This window comes from Branchiostoma belcheri, unplaced genomic scaffold, assembly GCF_001625305.1.
Source record: "Branchiostoma belcheri isolate BF01 breed outbred unplaced genomic scaffold, Haploidv18h27 scaffold28, whole genome shotgun sequence".
Classification (NCBI taxonomy): Eukaryota; Metazoa; Chordata; class Leptocardii; order Amphioxiformes; family Branchiostomatidae; genus Branchiostoma; species Branchiostoma belcheri.
Genome location: NW_017803887.1, coordinates 2,214,601 through 2,234,346, shown reverse-complemented (window position 1 = coordinate 2,234,346; position 19,746 = coordinate 2,214,601). Strand labels below are relative to the sequence as shown.

The window sequence follows — 19,746 nt, the reverse complement described above, 5'->3', positions numbered from 1 at the left end:
CAGGCTCTTTGCCGGGAATGTACTTCTAGATTTTTCCAGGTTACGAGCTATATTATGATTGCAAATACGTCCTGATAGCTTCATACTAATTCTGCAAAGCATTGGAGTCACCCAAAAAAAGGATTCAGAAGAAATGTGCGTTATCAGCAAAATACTGCGATATTGTAACGTTGCCAAGGAGTCTGGCATGCAGACTAGAACCTCACTACGCCCACGTAACACACCCTCTCGTGTCCTGGCGCCAATTTACTTGGTAATTAGCAACCACAAAAGATCATTAATAGCCTGCAATCTGTGTTTACACATGTTTTTCCTGTTGGAAACATTCAATTTACAGTGCATTTATTATTTGTGACTGTAGAACTTCCATATAATGATATATTTGTTATCTTACTGGTAATGTAAGTTGGCCTGACCATGATGACTCAACAGTTCACAACTTGGCCCCAAAATGCTTCTTATTTTTTCAGGCATGGCAGGAGGAGAATTTTTGCTTGCCCAACTCATATCATTATAAATTAACAGCATCTTAAATCAATTTATATCTTTTCAATTTGTATTATTTTGATCCCATGTTAATATTTTTATCATAAAATAATTATGTCAATTGAGAAGCATGTAATGTTATATCCATGTAATGAGAAGATTTCAAAACATGTTGATTACCAAAATAAAAACATTAATTTGACAAGTTGTAATTGTTCACAAGGTTATGTCAAACAATTAGTCAGGCAATGAACTTCTTCCTTTGCTTGAAGCTGACAAATTTTGGGCTGCAAGTTTCACATTCATTTTGATACAGTAAATTCATTTAAGTCGATTCAACCTGAATTTTGTTAGTCTAGAGTTCATGATTGAAACAAATTATAGCAGTAGGAACAAAATGTGTATGACGAATTTGCAACACAAACTAAAAAATACCAAAAAATTTCGACTTACAGTACAAATGTAATACTTTTATATATAGCTGTATAACATGGACATTGCAACTTGAGAAAAAAAGGTATTTGCAATTGTCATTTAAATTAATAACTCTAATTGGAAAGTATAGGTTGCACGGGGCAACCTATTTCAAAGTTGTCCCCAGGTTACCCACAATCAGCATGCAACCATGACTGAAAAGATATTCAAAACCTTAATGGACCTTGGGAGTGGTTAGATCTGAATTAAGAGCAAAGGTCAGCATCATATTCTTTTGTATTAAACACTGTTGCCATCTACTGTGACGCCTTTGGTTCAAGCTTCAGTCTGTGTAGACCTGACCTTTGGGGACAATGTCATCTCCATGGTGATGTTTCTAATAATAGAAACCAGCGCAGTCATGGTCTGCTATCATAACATGTCCTGGTCTCCAGATGAAAGGACGTACCAGTAGAATTCCACTCTCCTTTCAATGTCCTGTTCCTGTTTTATTATGAATTGCAGAATAGAAGGCAATAAAAACGAACAAATGAGAGACTGGAAGTGAAAGAAAATGATTGTTGGCTTTTGTGTAATAAACCTTCTTCCTGCTGCCAGTAGCCCAGTGTAACCAACACAAATGTTGTTCTGAAACTTGTTCTGAAAGGTGCTGAAAGTTGTTAATAAAATCAATCTGCCACGCTTGCTTTTATTTTCAAACTGATCAGCCTCAGACAAACAATCTATATTCAGGTACAGCAATTTTGAAGTTTGCAGATCAAAACTTTAAAAATGAATATCAAATTGTAATGTACAAGACGAGGTATGTTTGACAAGATTCGAATATTTGGTTGCAAAAAATAATTTTTTAAGAATATATCCTTCAGGTTTGTATGAATATTATAAACTTATCTAGCTCGATAGATATTCAACCTCGACATTCAAATTGCAACCACACCTAACCCTTGTACTACAGTACTTTAAAGTGGACGGTGAATGAGTCTGAGAGAAGAAATACATGTGTATTCACTTTTGAACTTGAAAAGAAATTTGTACAAAGAGGGCCTTTCATGTAACCTAAAACATGCAACATCACGATCAGCCATCAGAGACAATATAGACCGGGTGGCTGACTCTGTATCAATGCTTTGTGGAGAGAAACAAACACACAGGATTTGCAGACGTGGAAAAACTGTTTGTTGTTTGGAAACTTGAAGCCAAGGTCAACATTGCACGACTGTCAGTGACAGAATACAATTCCCAAGCCTGTTTTTTGCACCAGAAATATTCTGTATCTGTATTCTTTTGCAGGTACATATTTGTATACATGTATAACTGCCTTTCATTGATTATAACACAGGCTTTTGTGGTAGTTAGACTCACATCAAGTGCACTGAAACACCGTATAACTATTCATATTATTCTAACTCTAGCTATAGCTATGGTGAATGAATGAGTGGGTGAATGAATAAAAGAACAAACACTAAGGTTTTACTAGTAAGTGCTTGTCACGTGTTAACAAGCATACACATACATATACATACGTATACATCTACTTCATTCAACTTGCTTGCGCTTCTTGGTAATTGTATGAATGTAGGATGCAGATAGAGTATTATACGTCGACAGATATAGTAATAGTAATACAATTCTAGTTATTAAATCATGCTGTGCTTATTTAATGCTACAGTTCAAATCCCCTGAGGACATACACTACTAGTACTCAAAGGTCAACATATGACTCTGAGTCAACTGATCTACACGTACTCATCTTCACTGTCATAAATATTGTTAATATGGTTATTGAGTTATCCTGCTTTGTCTTGTAAAGTACTACCACTACTCACTAGTACATAGTAGTGGATGCAGTTTAATGAGCCTAAAAATCACAATTCAACACTTCAAGGAGCATGTAATTTAATTTCTGTAGGCTGCAATTGTTGAGATTGTTGTCAGCACTAGTATTTTGATCCAGAATTATCTAATACATGTACTAGTATGCTTTTATGCTGAATATTAATGTATAATAAACCGGATCAAAATCCCTGAAAGCAGAAAACAAAGATATAACTATAGAAGCTGTGAAATGTTCCGCTCTCTGCCTCAGAAGTACTGTAGTACCAGGAAGTTTTGGTTCTACAGTTCCAAAGGACATGTTAGCTTGAATCCTGACATCTTACTTGGCAGCATTCGATGTGTTTCCATATTCAAATACTGCCTGGTAATGATGCCAGTCAAGTTTCCTTCCAGTCCGAACCTCTTGAGGAATCTAACCCAAACACTTGCACAATCCTGCCATTTACATACATGTATATCTTCAGGAATTTTATTCTCATAGTCTGAATATCGCAAGAAATCATCTTCTCCTATATAGTTCAGCACTCTTAGTAGTATTACTGGTAAGACATGTAATTCTCACAGTCTTGAAACTTAACCCTTGTCCTGCTGGCATTTTTTACACAATATTTTCAAGTAATCTGTTAATCAGGTCATAGACCCTTGACTTTTTTTGCCGTGCGGAAGTGTAGTAACTTCGCATCTGTTGCGTTTCACTGCGGTGTCATGCATTGCACAAGAAAAAACCCAATTCATACATACATGTACACAGGGCACTTTGTAGATGGTTGTATGTGCAACCAACCCAACAATTGTTGGGCGCCGCAGGACTAGGGCTTTAAAACTTGTTCTGTATGTATGTGAAAGTTTACTGTAACAGAATGAGTGCAGCATGCCCAAGAGAGATAAATCTTACTCAGAAGTTGACAGGGATCATTCTGGCATATGGCCCAGTTCACGACCCCAACAAAATGATGGTAAGATGAGTGTGGTTCTGATATTTATGTAGCTGAATTCACTTGAAGGTAACAAGTTTATTTTCCTGAAAAAAATCTGTTTGAAATTTTGGTGTATTGTGACATTGTCCACCCAGTTTTTAGCAAACACCCACACTCATCTGGGATCCCCAAAGATTTCAGTTGGTGAAATGTAAGGTTGTCTTGACGTATGGCCAAGTCCACTGTAAAGTGAAAATCTAGACAGTCCAAGAAATCTTATCCAAAGAAATCAAGGCGTTGTCTTAGATTAGAAAAGTCTGACAAAGTTCAACTTCACTGTTCCTGAAGTTCAGTCAGGGACAGAATCTGGAAAGATTGTTATCCAGAAGGTACTGTCTGCTTCCTTTACTATGTACTCAGTGTACATTGTACATTACGTTAACTTTATTAATTTGGAAATCTAGATCTGGTAAACCAGTTTTAGGAAGTCTGTGAGAAACAGAAAAACTATACGTGTGTCTTTTTTGGGGGGGGGGAGAATTGTAGACTGTGTTTTTTTTTTCTCATAGTCATTTTTTTTTTAAATTCTCAAAGTATATGATGATTGTTGAATGTGTTTTTAGCCAAGCCCACCCAAACTACCAAAACCCTTCATTCTCCATAGATCTATCAGTCCCCATTTCTTAATTTCCAAGCAGATCTTTTTTGGGATACAAAGAAAGTAGTGGCCAGGTACATTTATACTAATAAGTATCCATTTGCCAAGTAGTTACTATATATATTTGGCTAGTATAATAAAAATGTATACCAGTACAGTAAAAAGACATCCCGATAAAAAATTGCCTAAAGAACATGTCAAGAATAAGCCAAAGACTAAACCTGACTGCTTGGACTTGGAGAGTATGCAAATTCTAGCTTCTTAAAAACCAGACCATGTGTAAGTAGTTACAAGCTGATTAGTCACCCTTTTATCTCATTACATACTGATAAGAATAGATTTGTCATGGCTGACTGGTGCCCCCCTCCCACACCTACCCACCCTGCCCAGCCAGACAAAAATCTGACAAACAAATGACTCATACACTCCCTTTTGACCTTCAGGCTTGACATGACCTTCTATCACAGTACATTGTAGGTCGTTTGTCTTTGTATTTAACACTCTGGCTGGAGCAGGCTGATTGTCAGTCTGGCCCATTAAAAGAGAATGATGTCTTCATGGCTAAACAAATTGAATTTCGTGGTTGTCAGATTTCAGCAGGAGCTTAATGGAGTGGGCGGGGGACTAATTAAATAGTCGTTTAGAAAAAGGAAGAGAAACAAGCATCCTGCCATAGACCCAGATGCTGCCATTTGTCACTTGTTTCATACAATAGATTTGAAATTTTTAAAGAATAGAAAACTATGAAATAAATTCCAACCTCACTCTTACGTTTTTGACTTACATTTGAGAGATGCTATTCCAGTAATTGGAAATGAAGTTCAGTGCATAGAAGTGTTGTTTTTTTCCGTGCTGTAACCAAGCAAATATATATTTTGAAGTACATTTTTAGACAGTGATTTAGACATAATCATTGTTAAGGGGGGAACAGGTGAAACAATGCAGACATTAACCACCTAGCGGAGTTGTGTCATCTTACCTGGCAGGTTTAGACGATTCTGAGATCTAACACTGTCTGGTAATGATGACAGGACTCCGCAATACTACAACGGCTCAGTGGGATCCGATACCTGGAGTCCAAACCATCTTCTATTCTTCTATTAACTAGTTACTACACTACAGGACTAACCAGTTAAACTTTACTGCTATTCTGAATACTTGAGTCTGCAGGTGCACAGCAGTGTACTATTCCCTTAGGCCACACCAATTTAATTTGTTGGTTCTCGGATTCGCCTCTTCGTTTTTTCTGATTTGCAAAAAAAAAAAAAAAATTGATTCTGGTCCTGAATCAACTGAAAAATGCTCATGTTTTGCCCCCCAACAGTTGAGGAAAGTCCTTTTCTTCCTAGTTGTTACAGTTTGCCCATCTATCATTGCAGTGGTTTGATTAAAAGTTCAAAATTCAATGTTTAAATTTCAACCCAGCCTTTTGTGTTGACTTCATGGCTATATATCTAGGATGCCTAGACCTGTTTTTATTTTTATTTTTTTTCGCCCTGTCGCTTCATATTTTTTCTAAAAAAATCCGAGAACCAACAAATTAAATTGGTGTGGCCTTATGTAATTGAACAGCTTATCACAACTAACTTGGAAGAGATCTAGAAGTGTTCAATAACTGTACTTAACATATTATACACTAGTTGCCCTTCTAAATATAAAAAACTTGAGCTTTCCAGCCACACAAAAATGGTTAGAATTACATAGATGTGTATATACATGTGTGTGTATGTAAATTTATGTTTTTGGACATACATATTGGCCTTCTACAATGGTTTTAGATTATTACTGTTTAACTTTTAGTTAAGAATTTCATATTTAATGTTTTTGGTAAAGGAAACTTAGTAAAACAATTGAGAATTCTTGAAAATGTTGTTGATTTTATCAAACAAATTTAGGACAAGGCATTGAGAGCTTGGCGTAAGGTCTGTGTGTCAAAGTGCCCTCTGTTGAAGTTTGTAGGAACTGCAGGTATAATTACTGCAGAAAGCACACTAGAGACAAGTGCTTTTAAATCAATAATGACCTTTTTGTGTACACACCAGCCTCACAGTAACACGGCAGCAGCTGGTGATATTGAAAATGAGTTCCACTCTATAAGATTAGGGGGGTTAAAATCATCTTTATTCCATACAAGATGAATGACATATTAAATACATAGCTAAAAACCTAGGACAATCCTTTGTCTCATGTTTAGGTAACAAGAGGAGGACGCAAGGTGGACAGACAAAAATACAATATACTAGTCACTGTGTGCATCGGACAAACAGACGTTCTCTATTAAAAATTGCCATATATAATTATAATTACGGGTACATTATATAACAATTACAATTTAGAGTTCTTAAAAAAGACAGCAGCTAAATTTTACATCTAATTTTTACAGTAGAACAATCCTGAAGTGCATTCCCAAGCAGGCGTGTTTCTGGCACAGAATTCTATACAAAGGAATTATATATATTTATAATATAATTTTTAAACATCTGGATTCTGGGTGGTAGCTCTTAAAACTTAAGTGTACTTAAATCCATGGTTGAAGCTGTTTCGTGTTTTTTTTCTTGGCTGAAGTAAGGTTGGTTATCTTCTATTTTCTTTTGTAATTACAATCTTTAGGAACTACGAATTCAAATCCAGTATAATCCTGATTTTTATGATTCATTTAACTTATATTACTTTTTGTATAGAGTGTCACTTGCCATATGTACGTACTAGACTGCTACAAGAAAATTGCCATATCTTGAAAGATATTTTGCAGCTTTTTACACAAATGCTGACATTTTTTTTTCTAAACTCTGCACTCCTCTCTCTTTTACAGCACCTGAATCTTATAACCTTTAAATTCTCATATAAAGGCTGTGTTTGGTTATTTGCCAAATTGCAAGCTGTATGTACCTTTTGAACTTTTTAGGTGAACTAGGTTAAGCCTAAATTGTGTGTAATTGGTTATTGGCAGGGAACCTCTGTAGAAACCAATTTATTTCTTAATTTGATTGAAACTGTGTCATGATGATTCGTAGGAATGTCCCCCGTTGACGTACATGTGAGATTTGTATGTGCATGTGTATCTCTTTCTGTGTGTGTGTGTGTGTGTGGTTGTGTGTGTGGTTGTGTGTGTGTGTGTTAATATGACTGTATCTTCAGTACTTAGTGTGTGTGTGTGTGTGTGACATGTTTATATGTGTGTCTTCAGTACTTAAGTGTGTGTACATGTGTGTGTGTGTGTGTGTACGTCATGTGTGTGTGTGTGTGTGTGTGTGTGTGTGTGTGTGTGCGTGTGTGTGTGTGTGTGTGTACACAATTTGAAGCATTGCTATCGCCAATTTTTAAACAAGAACATGAAATCACCCCTCCTACACAACACCAAGCAATGCTGCACAGTTTAGGATCTCGGCAACATCTTACCAGGCAGCATTTAGTTTTTGAAAGGAATACTAATACTGTCTGGTAATGATGTTGGTGGGGTTCAGACAGTCATCATGGTCCATGTACATGTGGCATTGCTGAGGAGGAGGACAATGATTGCTAGATCATGGATGAAAGAGAGATAATGATGATAGAGAGAACACTAAGATAAGTACTACTGTCTGGTAGTAATGTTGGTTGGTTCTGGTTCAGACAGTCATTATGGTCCATGTACATGTGGCATTGCTGAGGAGGAGGATGTTGATGATTGGTAGGAGGAGGAAGGAAATAATGATATTGGTTGTGAGGTTTTGAGGAGAGAGAGAACACTTATGATTGGATGTGGATGATTGGTAGAAAGATGACTATATAATAGAAGATGTAGATAGTGATGAACAATAATACTGTCAGGAGAGGTAGTGATGTTGGTGGGATCATCATGCTCCATTTCTGAAGAGGAGAGGAATGTAGATGTTTGGTGACAGATGAAAGAGATGATTTTAAGAGCTGTGGACTATAAATAATGAGAGAACACTAGATTATACTGTCTGGTGTTTGGTGGGGTTCATCATGGTCCATTGCTCAGGAGGAATCTTGTGGATGTAGATGATTAGTGGGAGGATGAATGAGATGATGAACTATAGATAGTAATGATCGATGATGACAGAGGGAACACTAATAATAAGTATATTATAACATATTATAACTGTCTGTTAGTGATGCTGGTGGGTTTCGAACAGTCAACATAGTTCATTACTAAGGAGGATGATGTGGATGATCAGGGTGGAATGATGAAAAGATTATGAAAACAATATTAGATGATGTCTTGCCATAAGAAAAGTGAGGAGAGCAGTCTATCATGACTTGAGAAGTCAGATGATGAAGAAAGAATGTCGAACAACAGCTGCATTGTTAATGAAGAGGTGTGATTTAGAAATAAATGGAAACTTGGAAGGTCAAGCTGAGAACTTGGAAGGTCAAGGAAAGAAGAGCCCAGATCTGACTATATGGTGTTGAAAAATGTTATGCCTTTTCTTCTTTTTTCAGCTTTTGTCTGAAGAGACAATCGGATATCTGCTGCAATCATATCAAAATGGTGAAAGCAGAGACCTGTACACAGGAGGATCGTCCCACCAGTTTACACACAGACTCCTACTGCAGACATGGCCAAACTTTCTCCAATTCCAGACTCGCCGCTGAATCAGATTCACTGTGTACAGCAGTGAGGAAGACTCCAGAAGCTTCCAGCACAGAATGCTCGTGTGGTTCTCATATACACTGGCATTCCGACTGTTTTTACGGAAGCCAGACTGGGAGGTTGAAAACTGTTGCTTGCACAGACATGGCTTCTGATACTAGTGCTATGCCAAAAACAGAACTGCCATCATCCACTATATGTCTAAGTTCTGGCAATTTTGCAAGTCAACTCATAGCCAGATGTTTGCGTGCAATACAAGAGCATCAGATAGAGGGCGCCGATGAGACAGAAAGCAGTTCAACTGATTATAGAGTAGACTTTGGACATGTGTTATCATACTTCTTATTGTGGAAAGGAGACAACTTCAGTATTAGAACAGTGGAACCTTCCAAGCAGTGTAGTTTTAGCGATAGTTTATTATCAGGTTTACTTTCTGGAAAGACGGACGGACAGACTTTAGGGTCAGTGACCTTGGAAGGGATGGGAAGGTCATCCGCTGGTCTGCGAACTGCGAGTAGACAGTTGGGAGGACCTGTGACGTGTGCTTTGGAAGGAAGCGACGGAAAACAGGAGACTTCCAGCTCCTCCAGCTCAGGTGAGTATATAGGACAGACACAACAACAAATTAAAGAACCAGTTGCTTTAAATTTAGATTAGTTATAAGTATTTGAAGAAAAGTTGAAGTAGAAGGACTTTTGTTTGGTAACACTGCCAGCACGTTCACTTCCTGAGAGAAATGGTAGCCAAACAGCTACTTCAGTGTGCTAAAGAGTGCTAAATTTTACTAGTACATGTATTATTAAATGTAGATGTTATTAGTTCAGTACCATGGACAGGTACAGTCTGAAGAAATCCGTGCTGACTGCAGAGAAGTACGTCAAATGAATACAAAATGTTTATGATTTTAAAAGTGTGACAACATCAATCAAATAGGGATGATGATTTAAAAAGTGTGACAAAATCAATGGGGATGGATGTCCATAAATTTGAAAACATGTTTGTTTACCCTAAAAGAAGTAAAGTAGTGGGAGTAAGGAACAATGTACATGTATGTATTTACTGGTTTATGGAGATGTTCATTCTGTACTAAAGCCTGTATAAAAAGCAATTTTTAGATGGACTACAATTGATGTTTGTCATTGTCCAATCAGAAACCTCGTCAGATGACAGCTGTTCAGACTCGGCGTCCAATGGCGGCCGGGACTGTTCAGCGCCCAGTCGTCTGTCGCAGGCGGAGGACGGTGACTCCGGTGAGAAGCCGGCGGTCTCCACCAGCCCGCGCCGCCTGAGTGGGAAGGACGTCGGACCCTTCTTCTACATCGGAGGGGGGAACGGAGGCCGCCTGTAGGTTCATTCATTTATTCATCCATTTACTTCATCATAATACAACAGTATAACCCCTTCAAGTTGATTTGTAAATGGCCCAGTACATGCAGAATAAAACAATTTACATTTCATTTTGTAGAGATAGACTTTATAAAGTATTAAGTCAAATTCAAAAGTTCATCCAATAAAAAAAAAAGTCCTCTGAAATATATAAGTTAAGACTATGCATTGTGATTAAGCAAAGTGTGGTCACCTGGAAGGATTAAAAAGTTGGATGTAACAGGGAACTTCAGTTAAGTTTTGTCTAAAATTTTCTCATTCTTTCACCCACTTGACTATGTCTTAGATTTTAGAGACAGCCAAAAGCCAATTAGCTGGCACATGTTGTCCTTGACAAACTATAAATCCAGCAAAAAGGGTAGTTTTAAGATGAATTGTCAATGAGATATTTCACCGTATGTTTCCAGGGTAGAAGACCTGTTGGTGCGGATGGGCTGGCTCAGAATCCACGACAAGAACAGGGAGGACTTCAAACTCAAGTGGGTCGAGACCAAAAACCACATCAACTACTACTGCTTCAAAGAAGGTAGGCAACAGGAATCCCTACATACACTGTAGAAGCTAGAATATATATTTTATACACCAATTCAAAAGGTTTATTATTATTAGTTTTATTTGAAATTTTGAGAGCTTTTCTAACTTGAATTCTGTGAATCACTTGATGGAATAATGGACCAGCCAATTTATTTATCGTGTACATTGTACATGTATATATGCCACTCTTATGCAATAGAATATGTAAGATATATGTGGATGACTTCTAATTCATTTGTCTCTTGAGAAAAGTCAGAGAAGACTGATTCAGATGCACAGGCTGGTAAAGCTTATATTTTACAGTAAGTGTTCTCTACCAGTATTTACACAAAGTGTGGGATTAAACAGCTTGAGTCGTGTTTTTCCAGGAGAGCAGCTGGTGAACAGGATACCCAACAACGCCATCCTGACCACCAAGATCGGCCTGCTCAACAGTCTACGGGAGTACGAAAGGGTCATGGCCAAGGTCAAGAAAGGACGCTACTGCAGGTGGGTTCAGGAAGCTAACCTTGTATCCATTGACCCCCTTGCAGCTTTCTTTCAATCTGCAGCTTGCATTATGATAATATGGGGTTACTATCATTCAAGTCACAAATTGTTTTTCTTTGCAGACATCTGAAGATGGGAGACTTTTTTCCGGAGAGTTTCCGCCTGGATGTGAGAGACGATCGGGACGCTTTCTTCAACACATATCAAGGTGAGATTGTGTGTTTGAGGAGTGTGTGAGTGAGTGAGTGAGTGAGTGAGTGAGTGAGTGAGTGCGTGAGTGAGTGAGTGAGCGAGCGAGTGAGTGACTCGCTGTTAGACAGTGCCAGCACATCCATCTCAGAACAACATATTTAAATTCTTACTCTTTCCATTCCTCCTTTTCCCCCAGAGGGAGAGACATGGATCTGTAAGCCGACCGGGATGAACCGAGGACGGGGGATTTTCTTCATCTCCAGTCAGGAGGAGGTGACGGCACTACAGGAGAGACTGGAGGTGATGACACAGAACAGACAGCGGGCGCGCCTACCCTTCAAGGGACCCATGGCTCGGGTCATACAGAGGTGCGATGCTTTCACTGCTGTTTTTGCTTTGTTTTATTTCAGGGGGTTTTCTAGAAAAATGTAGCATGAGGGAGCAGATCGCAAGCATGACAAGGAATGAAGCGACCGAGGGGGGATTTTTTAACAAGAGTAGCCACTTAGGGTTCAATCTCAAAATTGGTATGAGGGAGCTGGCTGGTTACATGAGGGAGCAGCTCCCTTATTCCCCTGTTTTGAAAAAAAACCAGGCCTGTATTTGTTCGTTTTATTTTTTCATTAATTGTTTTGCACTGGGGGAGAAATAAATTGGAAACATATATCATTAAGAATTGTTTTTTTTTTTGTTTGATCTCTTGCATGCAGTAAGAAATTAGTACACAGTTAATGTAGTTGAAAGTAGCTGAAAGTAGGAAAAGAATTCTGCAGATGGGTTAAGATTGATAAAAAGCTCATCTTATAGCTCATGACACATCTGTCAAAAGATCCTAAATTTAAAAAAGAAATAATTTTTAAATTACCTAATCAAACATTTGACAGCTTTCTCTGGAAGAAAATTGTACACCAAAATCACGAAATTTTTGGAAAATGTTTGATTCCATGGTGTAATTTCACTACTCAAAGAAATTACTGTAACAGAGATTTTGCATAATATATAATAATTATTTAACTTAATAAGATAAACCTAGCTACCTTTTCTACAGTGTGTCATGGTTTGTAAAATAGACTGACCTTTCCCTGTTTTTGTAGGTACGTTAACAAGCCACTGCTGCTGGATGGGAAGAAGTTTGACATCCGTGTGTACATGCTGATTGCCTGTACAAACCCCTTCGTGGTGATGTACCATCCCGGGTACGCACGGCTGTGTACGCAGGACTACAGCGCCGACGACCTTAACATCACAGCTCATCTCACCAATCAGGTACGTTCTTATAGAACTCCTGGCCAATCAGGTACACTCTTACAGAACATCTCACCAATCATCAGGTCCGTTCCTACAGAACCAGTCAGGTAGTACCTTGTTGACAGCACATCTCACCAATCAGGTTCATTCTTGCAGAACACCTGACCAATCACATGTAGATAGAATCCTAGTGCAAGCTGTTGTGGCTTGCCTGGCTTGCACACTACTACAAAAGGTTCTGATTTAAAATTCATGACTGCCATTACAGTGTTCGAAATACTTTTTTTCAGGTACGTGCAAAATTGCACATTGGCAAAATTTTTAGGTGCAATTTGAAAAATTTATGTGCAAAATTATATTAATAGCCTTGCATCTTTAGGTTTGCAACTGTTTTACTGTGTATTAACCTTCTTAGCCTGCCACTGCATATAGAAGTTTTAGTATACATTAAAAAGAAGGGACCAAACAAAACATGAACAATGCTAGTATCATCTGTGTTTATAAAAAAAAAAGAACACACAAAAAAAATTTGTCGGCATTAGCTTCAAAGGACGCCGCTAGTGACTTCCGGCTCTCTCACTCGTCATACCGGGGTATCATGTCACGAACACTACAGTTGGAACTTCCACATCTTATACGGCACATAAAGAAAATTTACCAACAGTATGCGAGCAATAAATTTCATTTATTTTGCATATTTGTTTACCTTGAATATCGTGCATGATATAAGGAAAAAATACTGCTTAGAAAAAAACAACGTAAATTTTTGCTTCTTGGCGCTCCCCTCCCCCTCCTCTAGGGGCGCGTCGTCAACATCGGCCGCGGCCGCGGGATCCTCGGAGACGGTGGACCCGGTGGCATCTCCCGATCCACCGCCCCCGGCTGCACCAGCCTCTGGTCTACCGCCACCGGCTGCATCAGCCTCTGATGCCGGCTGGGCCCGTGAAAAGAACTTGAAAATCGACCCCTTCTTCATGGGCCCTTCTTCATGCTTTACAAATTTCCTAGGTAGCACTGAATGCTGGGAAATCCAAAAACTCTGTTTTTCACCGAATTTCACCGAAAAGTGGACGAAAAAGCCGAAATTACTCTGCCGAAGGACTTCGTCCCTCATCGGGCAACAAGTTTCGCGGGTCTCACCATATTTGGTAAATCAGCTACGTAGGCCTTCGCGTCTTGCCATATTTGGTAAATCATTACGTAGTGCCTTCGCGTCTTCACCTGGGGACGAGAGCAGCTTGTTCCCAGGATGTACAGTAAGGAAAACAATATGGCTGCCATGCGCCAAGCGCGATGCCGACACAGCAAGAAACTTCGGAGATACGCAGTGCAAACATGATATATCGGTATTTTCCAGGTGCAAAATTGCACATTCAAAATATTTTTAGGTGCAAATCTTGAAAATTATGTGCAATTTGCACATTGCACCTTTGTATTTCGAACTCTGCATTATGTAACCCTTTATTCAGAATAGTCAGTAACTAAACCATTGCAAGCTGTCGCAATCACTACATCAGGGGCTAGTCCATGCACTGGTAGTGGTGTGTGTTCAACCATTTTTGAAAAGTCTTGAATGGTATATGACTTGGCCAGGGCTCAAACACTCACGTCTCTAACCCAAGGCAAACATTTTAGATTACTTCTTATTGTGCTAATTTTTTCTATCTTTGCTTCTCCAGTGGATCCAGAAGAAGGACCCTAACTATGAGGAGGTGAAGGATGAGACAGTCTGGTCCATGGACCATCTGAATGATTACATCAACGACACCTGCGCTGATGACAAGGGGCTTCCACAGGACTGGGTCTTTAACGGACTAACGGTGAGCCAACTTTCTGACTCTTTTATATATACAAGGCTTGAGATTCATCTTGGGGAATAAGTTCTCTCATGCTCCTTACATTAAAATCTAGCTGCACAATATATTATAACGTAAAATAACGTATGTCAGCAAAACGTCTTGGTTTTAAAGTTTGAACATTGTGATAAGTATTACCGTTTCTGTTTTTACAATGATGTATGAACCATACAGTCCTGTGTGTTTCAACAATGTCTCATAGACATGAACAAGTCTGTTCTGAATGTATCAAGGCTCTCCTGACTGTCGTTTATGTTTTTTCCAGCGCCGAATGAAGGACATCATGCTCCACTGCTTCCACAGTGTCAGACACAAGATCCAAGGTCGTCTCGGCTACTTTGACCTCTACGGCTTCGACTTCCTGCTCGACGAAGACATGAAGGTCAGTGCTGAAGGTCATGGACATTCGTTCTGATGATAAGAAGTTTTAAATGTGTTTCTTCAAAACTTTTAAAAGTGCCATTTGGTGATACTCCTGAAAACTTGAGACACCATGAAACATTGAAAGGGGTGATCATGAATGGGTAATAAACACTGTCAGTCTTTTCAAGCTCTTCATGTATTTGTCCTTTGGGTCAATTTGCCCTTGAAAATGATGGATTCTGAGTCAGCACCTAATATCTGAACCTTTGTGAGTGGTGTAACTTCTCCCACTTGAAATGCACCCCAAGAGTATTCAATAAAACCTACTCTGTGTACCCTTCACAATTTTTACTACTCCCATGACTTCATGCTGAGTAATTTTGCGTTCCCGCATGTCCTGAAGGTATTGCGTAGTTTCTGAATGAATGACGCACACATGTCTAGTCCCTACAGCACCAAATATGCTCAATGATGCGTTTTTTGACCTGTCGGTGACTAGAAAACATACATTCAAACAGCCTTTCTATAGCAGAGCCTAAGGGGCTTTTTGGTACCTCCCTTACAAAGTTACATGACTTGTTACATACTTGAGATGCAGCTCCTATACATTGTACATGTAAATCAGTTACAAGATAGTCAACAGTCCTGGTCACACTCTTCCAAAATCAAACAAAAAACCAATTGAAAGTTCTTAATTAAAAAGAGATCCTTAATGACTTATGACCTATGAGTTAAAAGCCAGGCGAAGTTTGCTGCATTGCTACTGAAAGTCCCATCAAAGTAACACATCACTCTTATTATCATATTAGCAGAATGTCCAGTAATACAATTACTAGTACCTCCAATGTATTATGAAGTATGAAGCTGCAAGACTTTTAAATTATCATTCCACTCTTTATGGACACCAAGTGTAATGCCAATGTATAACTCCTGTGTGTTGTTTCCCAGGTGTACCTGTTAGAGATTAATGTGAACCCTGCCCTGCACACTAACTGTGAGGTCCTACAGGATGTTATACCTGCTCTGGTGGAGGAGACTGTTCGTAAGTACATGTTATGTTCTTCTTCTTCAGGTCCTTGCCCCCCAAAAAACTTTTGTTCATATAGCATAACCAGTAAACTGCATAAGTATAACACACATTCAAGTTTTGTACAGAAAATATAAGCTGGTTAAGATCAGACTTTTCAGGTTCATATTCCACTCAGATCAGGACTGACCACCACTGGAAATTTATTTCTGGGCAAAGGTGCTTTGGTACACCTAACGGTTTAACGGTTATGATTTTTTTCTTCTGACACTTCTGGTATTTTTAATTTATAGTTCTTGTACATACCTAACCCAAGACAGCTATCAGGTGCACTGGTGCACCCACAGTCAATTTAGGTGCACAGCTCCAATGCTGGTTGGCACAGAAGTGCATTATATTGCACTCAGTCCATTGTATTTCAGACCCTGTTCTGATGTGCTGCCTTTTTGAATGTGTTTTTAACAGACGTGACCCTGGACACATTTGAGAAGAGCCGTAAGAACCAGTCCATCCTGCCGCTCACCAGCATGAAGAACTTCCAGATGATCTACAACGGAGACCCCAGCCTGCACCTTCCCAAGATGCCTCCTGCACGGGGCGCAGAGGCACCCATCCCCAGGTCACAGGTCAGTACAGGGCATAGGTCAGCACATGGCATAGGTCAGTACAGGTCACAGGTCAGTACAGGTCACAGGTCAGTGCAGGTGACAGGTCAGTACAGGGCACAAGTCAGTACAGGGCACAAGTCAGTACAGGGCACAGCTCTGTACAGGTCACAGGTCAGTATAGGTCACAGGTCAGTACAGGTCACATGTCAGGAGAGGTCACAGGTTAGTATAGGTCACAGGTCAGTACAGGTCACATGTCAGGAGAGGTCACAGGTTAGTATAGGTCACAGGTTAGTATAGGTCACAGGTCAGTACAAGGCATAGGTCAGGAAAGTCAAATGGTAAGAAACAGTGGTTTCTACTCAGCCTGGAAATTCACAGAATCAGCAAGAAATTTTTGGTTTCTTAGGTCACACCCAGAAAGACCAAAAGTGCGGCTCCTCCCAGAAGAAGACCCGTCATCACCAAACCACCTGGGGAGGGGGGCACCACGGAGACCAACTCCACCGACACTAAAGCCACCACTGCAACTTCAAACAGTGTGAAAACCACACAACCAACCAAACCTGCAGCATCTTCAACTGCACAAGACACTGCATCTAAGACATCGACAGCTCCGGACGGAAGGAGATCGACGTTTAAACCCGGAATCCTTAAGTTTGCCGCTTCCCCACCCCCGAAAAACTCAGCGTTACCCAAGGTGCCTTCCACGGGAGTTAAGACACGCTACACGACGGTGAACAAGACTGTCTTGTTGCCTCCAGGAAGTAAGACAGCGTCAGCCACAGTTAAGCCTGTTAGTGTATCTAGTAGCACACAGACAACAGAAGAAGCTCAAAACAACACAGAGGGAAGTTTTGAAATAAGTGATAAGGGTGAAGGTTAACGTTAAGTCTGTACATGTTTGTCTATGTATATTAGATATGTTAGGCCACCGTAATTTTATTTACTTATTTCTCAGTTTGAGAATAAAATTGTGCTAAACCAGATTAGATTAACTGAAAAAGTTAGTCTGAGGGGAAAGCTTGTACTTTGGTATATGAGTACCAAAAATATGGTCAAAACTGCCCAAGAAAACCACTCAGGAGACCAATAAAATTTTGTCTATATGGTCACTATAGACAGGATTCTTATCATGCTTGTGTCAATGAGAAAAATTATCCCAAAAAGTGATCAAATTGGCCAAGTGGTCCTTTATGTAGATGTGGTCACTTGTACAGGTTTGACTATACATAATCCATGCAAGTTTTCCTCCCAGCCTTTTGTTTTCATCTTGACCTTTCGATATTTTTTTTTATTCTTGAATGTTTGAGAACCAAGTAAGTGAATTGGTGTGGCACTGGGGTTGACTGTTAATAGGTTAGTTAGTTACATTAATCAAGTTAGGATAACTAACTTGGAGAGGTGAGGTGGGGTGAGGTGAGGTTGTTGAAAGATTTATCCAGTAACAGGGTGTCATCTAAAGGTGCTTAATATATATGTATCAATCAACAAGTTCACAACAATTCTGAAGAATCATGCAGTATTCCACTGGAGTGGATGTGAAAATAGCTCTGCAAAGTACGCTGATGTATGTAAAGTGTTATTATTCTGTGTCTTCCTTTGCTGCTTGGTCCTTGCAAAAATCTTACAGTCAGTTTGGGTAATCAGAAACAAAACAGTTTAGTAATATGTACTGGGTAAAGATTGCTATATTTATGGAGTTAGAGGATAGCTGTTTTTTTTCAGTGTTGAAATATGTTTGATGGGTGACTATCACTGCTATTATATATTGATTTGCAATATGGCAATGTTGTATATATTGTTGTGTCGGACGAATTTATTTCAGGAACATTAAGTATTGTTATTTTATGTGTACTGAGATTGAAAATAGATTTCGTGTTGCTGCTTTCTTTCTTGAAAACATCAGGAATTGCTGTTTTTTTATTCCTTATTGCAATGATGTAGCCCCATGACAGAATTGATGTAAGGATATCACAGGTGTGAGAAATATGTGTGGAATTGTTAAATCATATCCTGGGTGTTTATGATATGATAACATAGAAAGTATTATTGGAAATTTTATACATTTGGTAATAAAGATTCTTTGGTGGCTGCTGTAGATATTTTGAGATTAAACTTGTGTGCACAATCGGATGACATGGGGTTCAGAATTTGATAGTCAACTCAGATGTTGTTGTGAGATTCTAGCAGTAGATTTATATTGTCAGACTTTCAAGCAGTGTTATTACATGTACAAGAATTCTGACGTCATTCCAATAAAAGATGTTTTTGTTGCCAGTCAATCTTTTCCTGCCAAAATGTGTTTATTGTTTTATTAATTTTTTTTGCATGGTCCATGGGTGGACGCCAGTAAAAAAAAATAAGACAGCTTTAATTTCCAGGTCAATTTTTAAACCAGAAAATGATGCAAGAACTAAAGGAACACCATACAGCAAGTTGTGGTTGGTCAAATCCGTGCCCAGTAGGACAGGTTGTTTTATTCAGCGAACGTTGCACCAGTGACGCCTAGATTGTACATATAATGGTTCCGGCCCATTTTAACGTGCAAGGAAAGATGGGTTCTTTACTACTAACTACTCATGAGAGACAACACAGCGTCCTTCAACTTTTATGAATACCGGAACTGTGTTGCACTGCAACGGCCACCTCTTCTAGTTAGTTGGGCTCAGGAAACGGTACATCTCTTGTGACAGAAGAGGGACTACATATACTTGCACAATACATCGAGTATTTTCTACATACTTTGTAAGCACGTGGCTCTGCACAGGATAGACTCATCCTTTATAGAATCTGGTGGCACTTGTAGTTTGGTGACAATCGTGGACAATCTGAAATATAGATTTATAAGTGTTTCATTTGACACTGAACTTAAAGCTGATCCAGAAACACAGTTACAATCACCATAACATTACCTGTATGTTCCAGTTTTAAGTCTGGGATAACTCTTTTTGATAGACTCGTTTTATAACTCATCTTAAAACAGTTGTGTGTCAGTAGGTTCATGATATATCTATGAACTTTAGAAGATTTGCACTAATCGAAAATACAGTAGTCATCCTGCAAAGTCATCTGAATGATCTTGTAACAGTGAACACAAAATGTCTAGCATTT

The 19,746-nt window shown here is 39.0% G+C and overlaps 1 protein-coding gene across 1 annotated transcript; it reads left to right on the top strand.

Annotated features, from left to right (window-relative positions):
• The first annotated feature begins 9,409 nt into the window (after positions 1-9,409).
• On the top strand, positions 9,410-17,764 carry LOC109472563 (protein polyglycylase TTLL10-like). The gene is made up of 12 exons (XM_019772347.1): positions 9,410-9,524; positions 10,081-10,273; positions 10,723-10,841; positions 11,218-11,338; positions 11,461-11,546; positions 11,727-11,898; positions 12,625-12,796; positions 14,458-14,598; positions 14,900-15,016; positions 15,946-16,039; positions 16,490-16,650; positions 17,042-17,764. The coding sequence occupies exons 1-12, from the start codon at positions 9,410-9,412 to the stop codon at positions 17,516-17,518; spliced, it is 1,968 nt and encodes a 655-aa protein (XP_019627906.1). The 3' UTR covers positions 17,519-17,764.
• Positions 17,765-19,746: the final 1,982 nt, after the last annotated feature.

What these genes read in the sequence shown, in the direction of transcription:
- LOC109472563 (XM_019772347.1), top strand. Translation starts at nt 9,410, where the DNA reads ATGGGAAGGTCATCCGCTGGTCTGCGAACTGCGAGTAGACAGTTGGGA. An exon ending in TTCCAGCTCCTCCAGCTCAG is followed by an intron (nt 9,525 to 10,080) that starts GTGAGTATATAG and finishes TTGTCCAATCAG; the next exon opens with AAACCTCGTCAGATGACAGC. An exon ending in CTACTACTGCTTCAAAGAAG is followed by an intron (nt 10,842 to 11,217) that starts GTAGGCAACAGG and finishes GTGTTTTTCCAG; the next exon opens with GAGAGCAGCTGGTGAACAGG.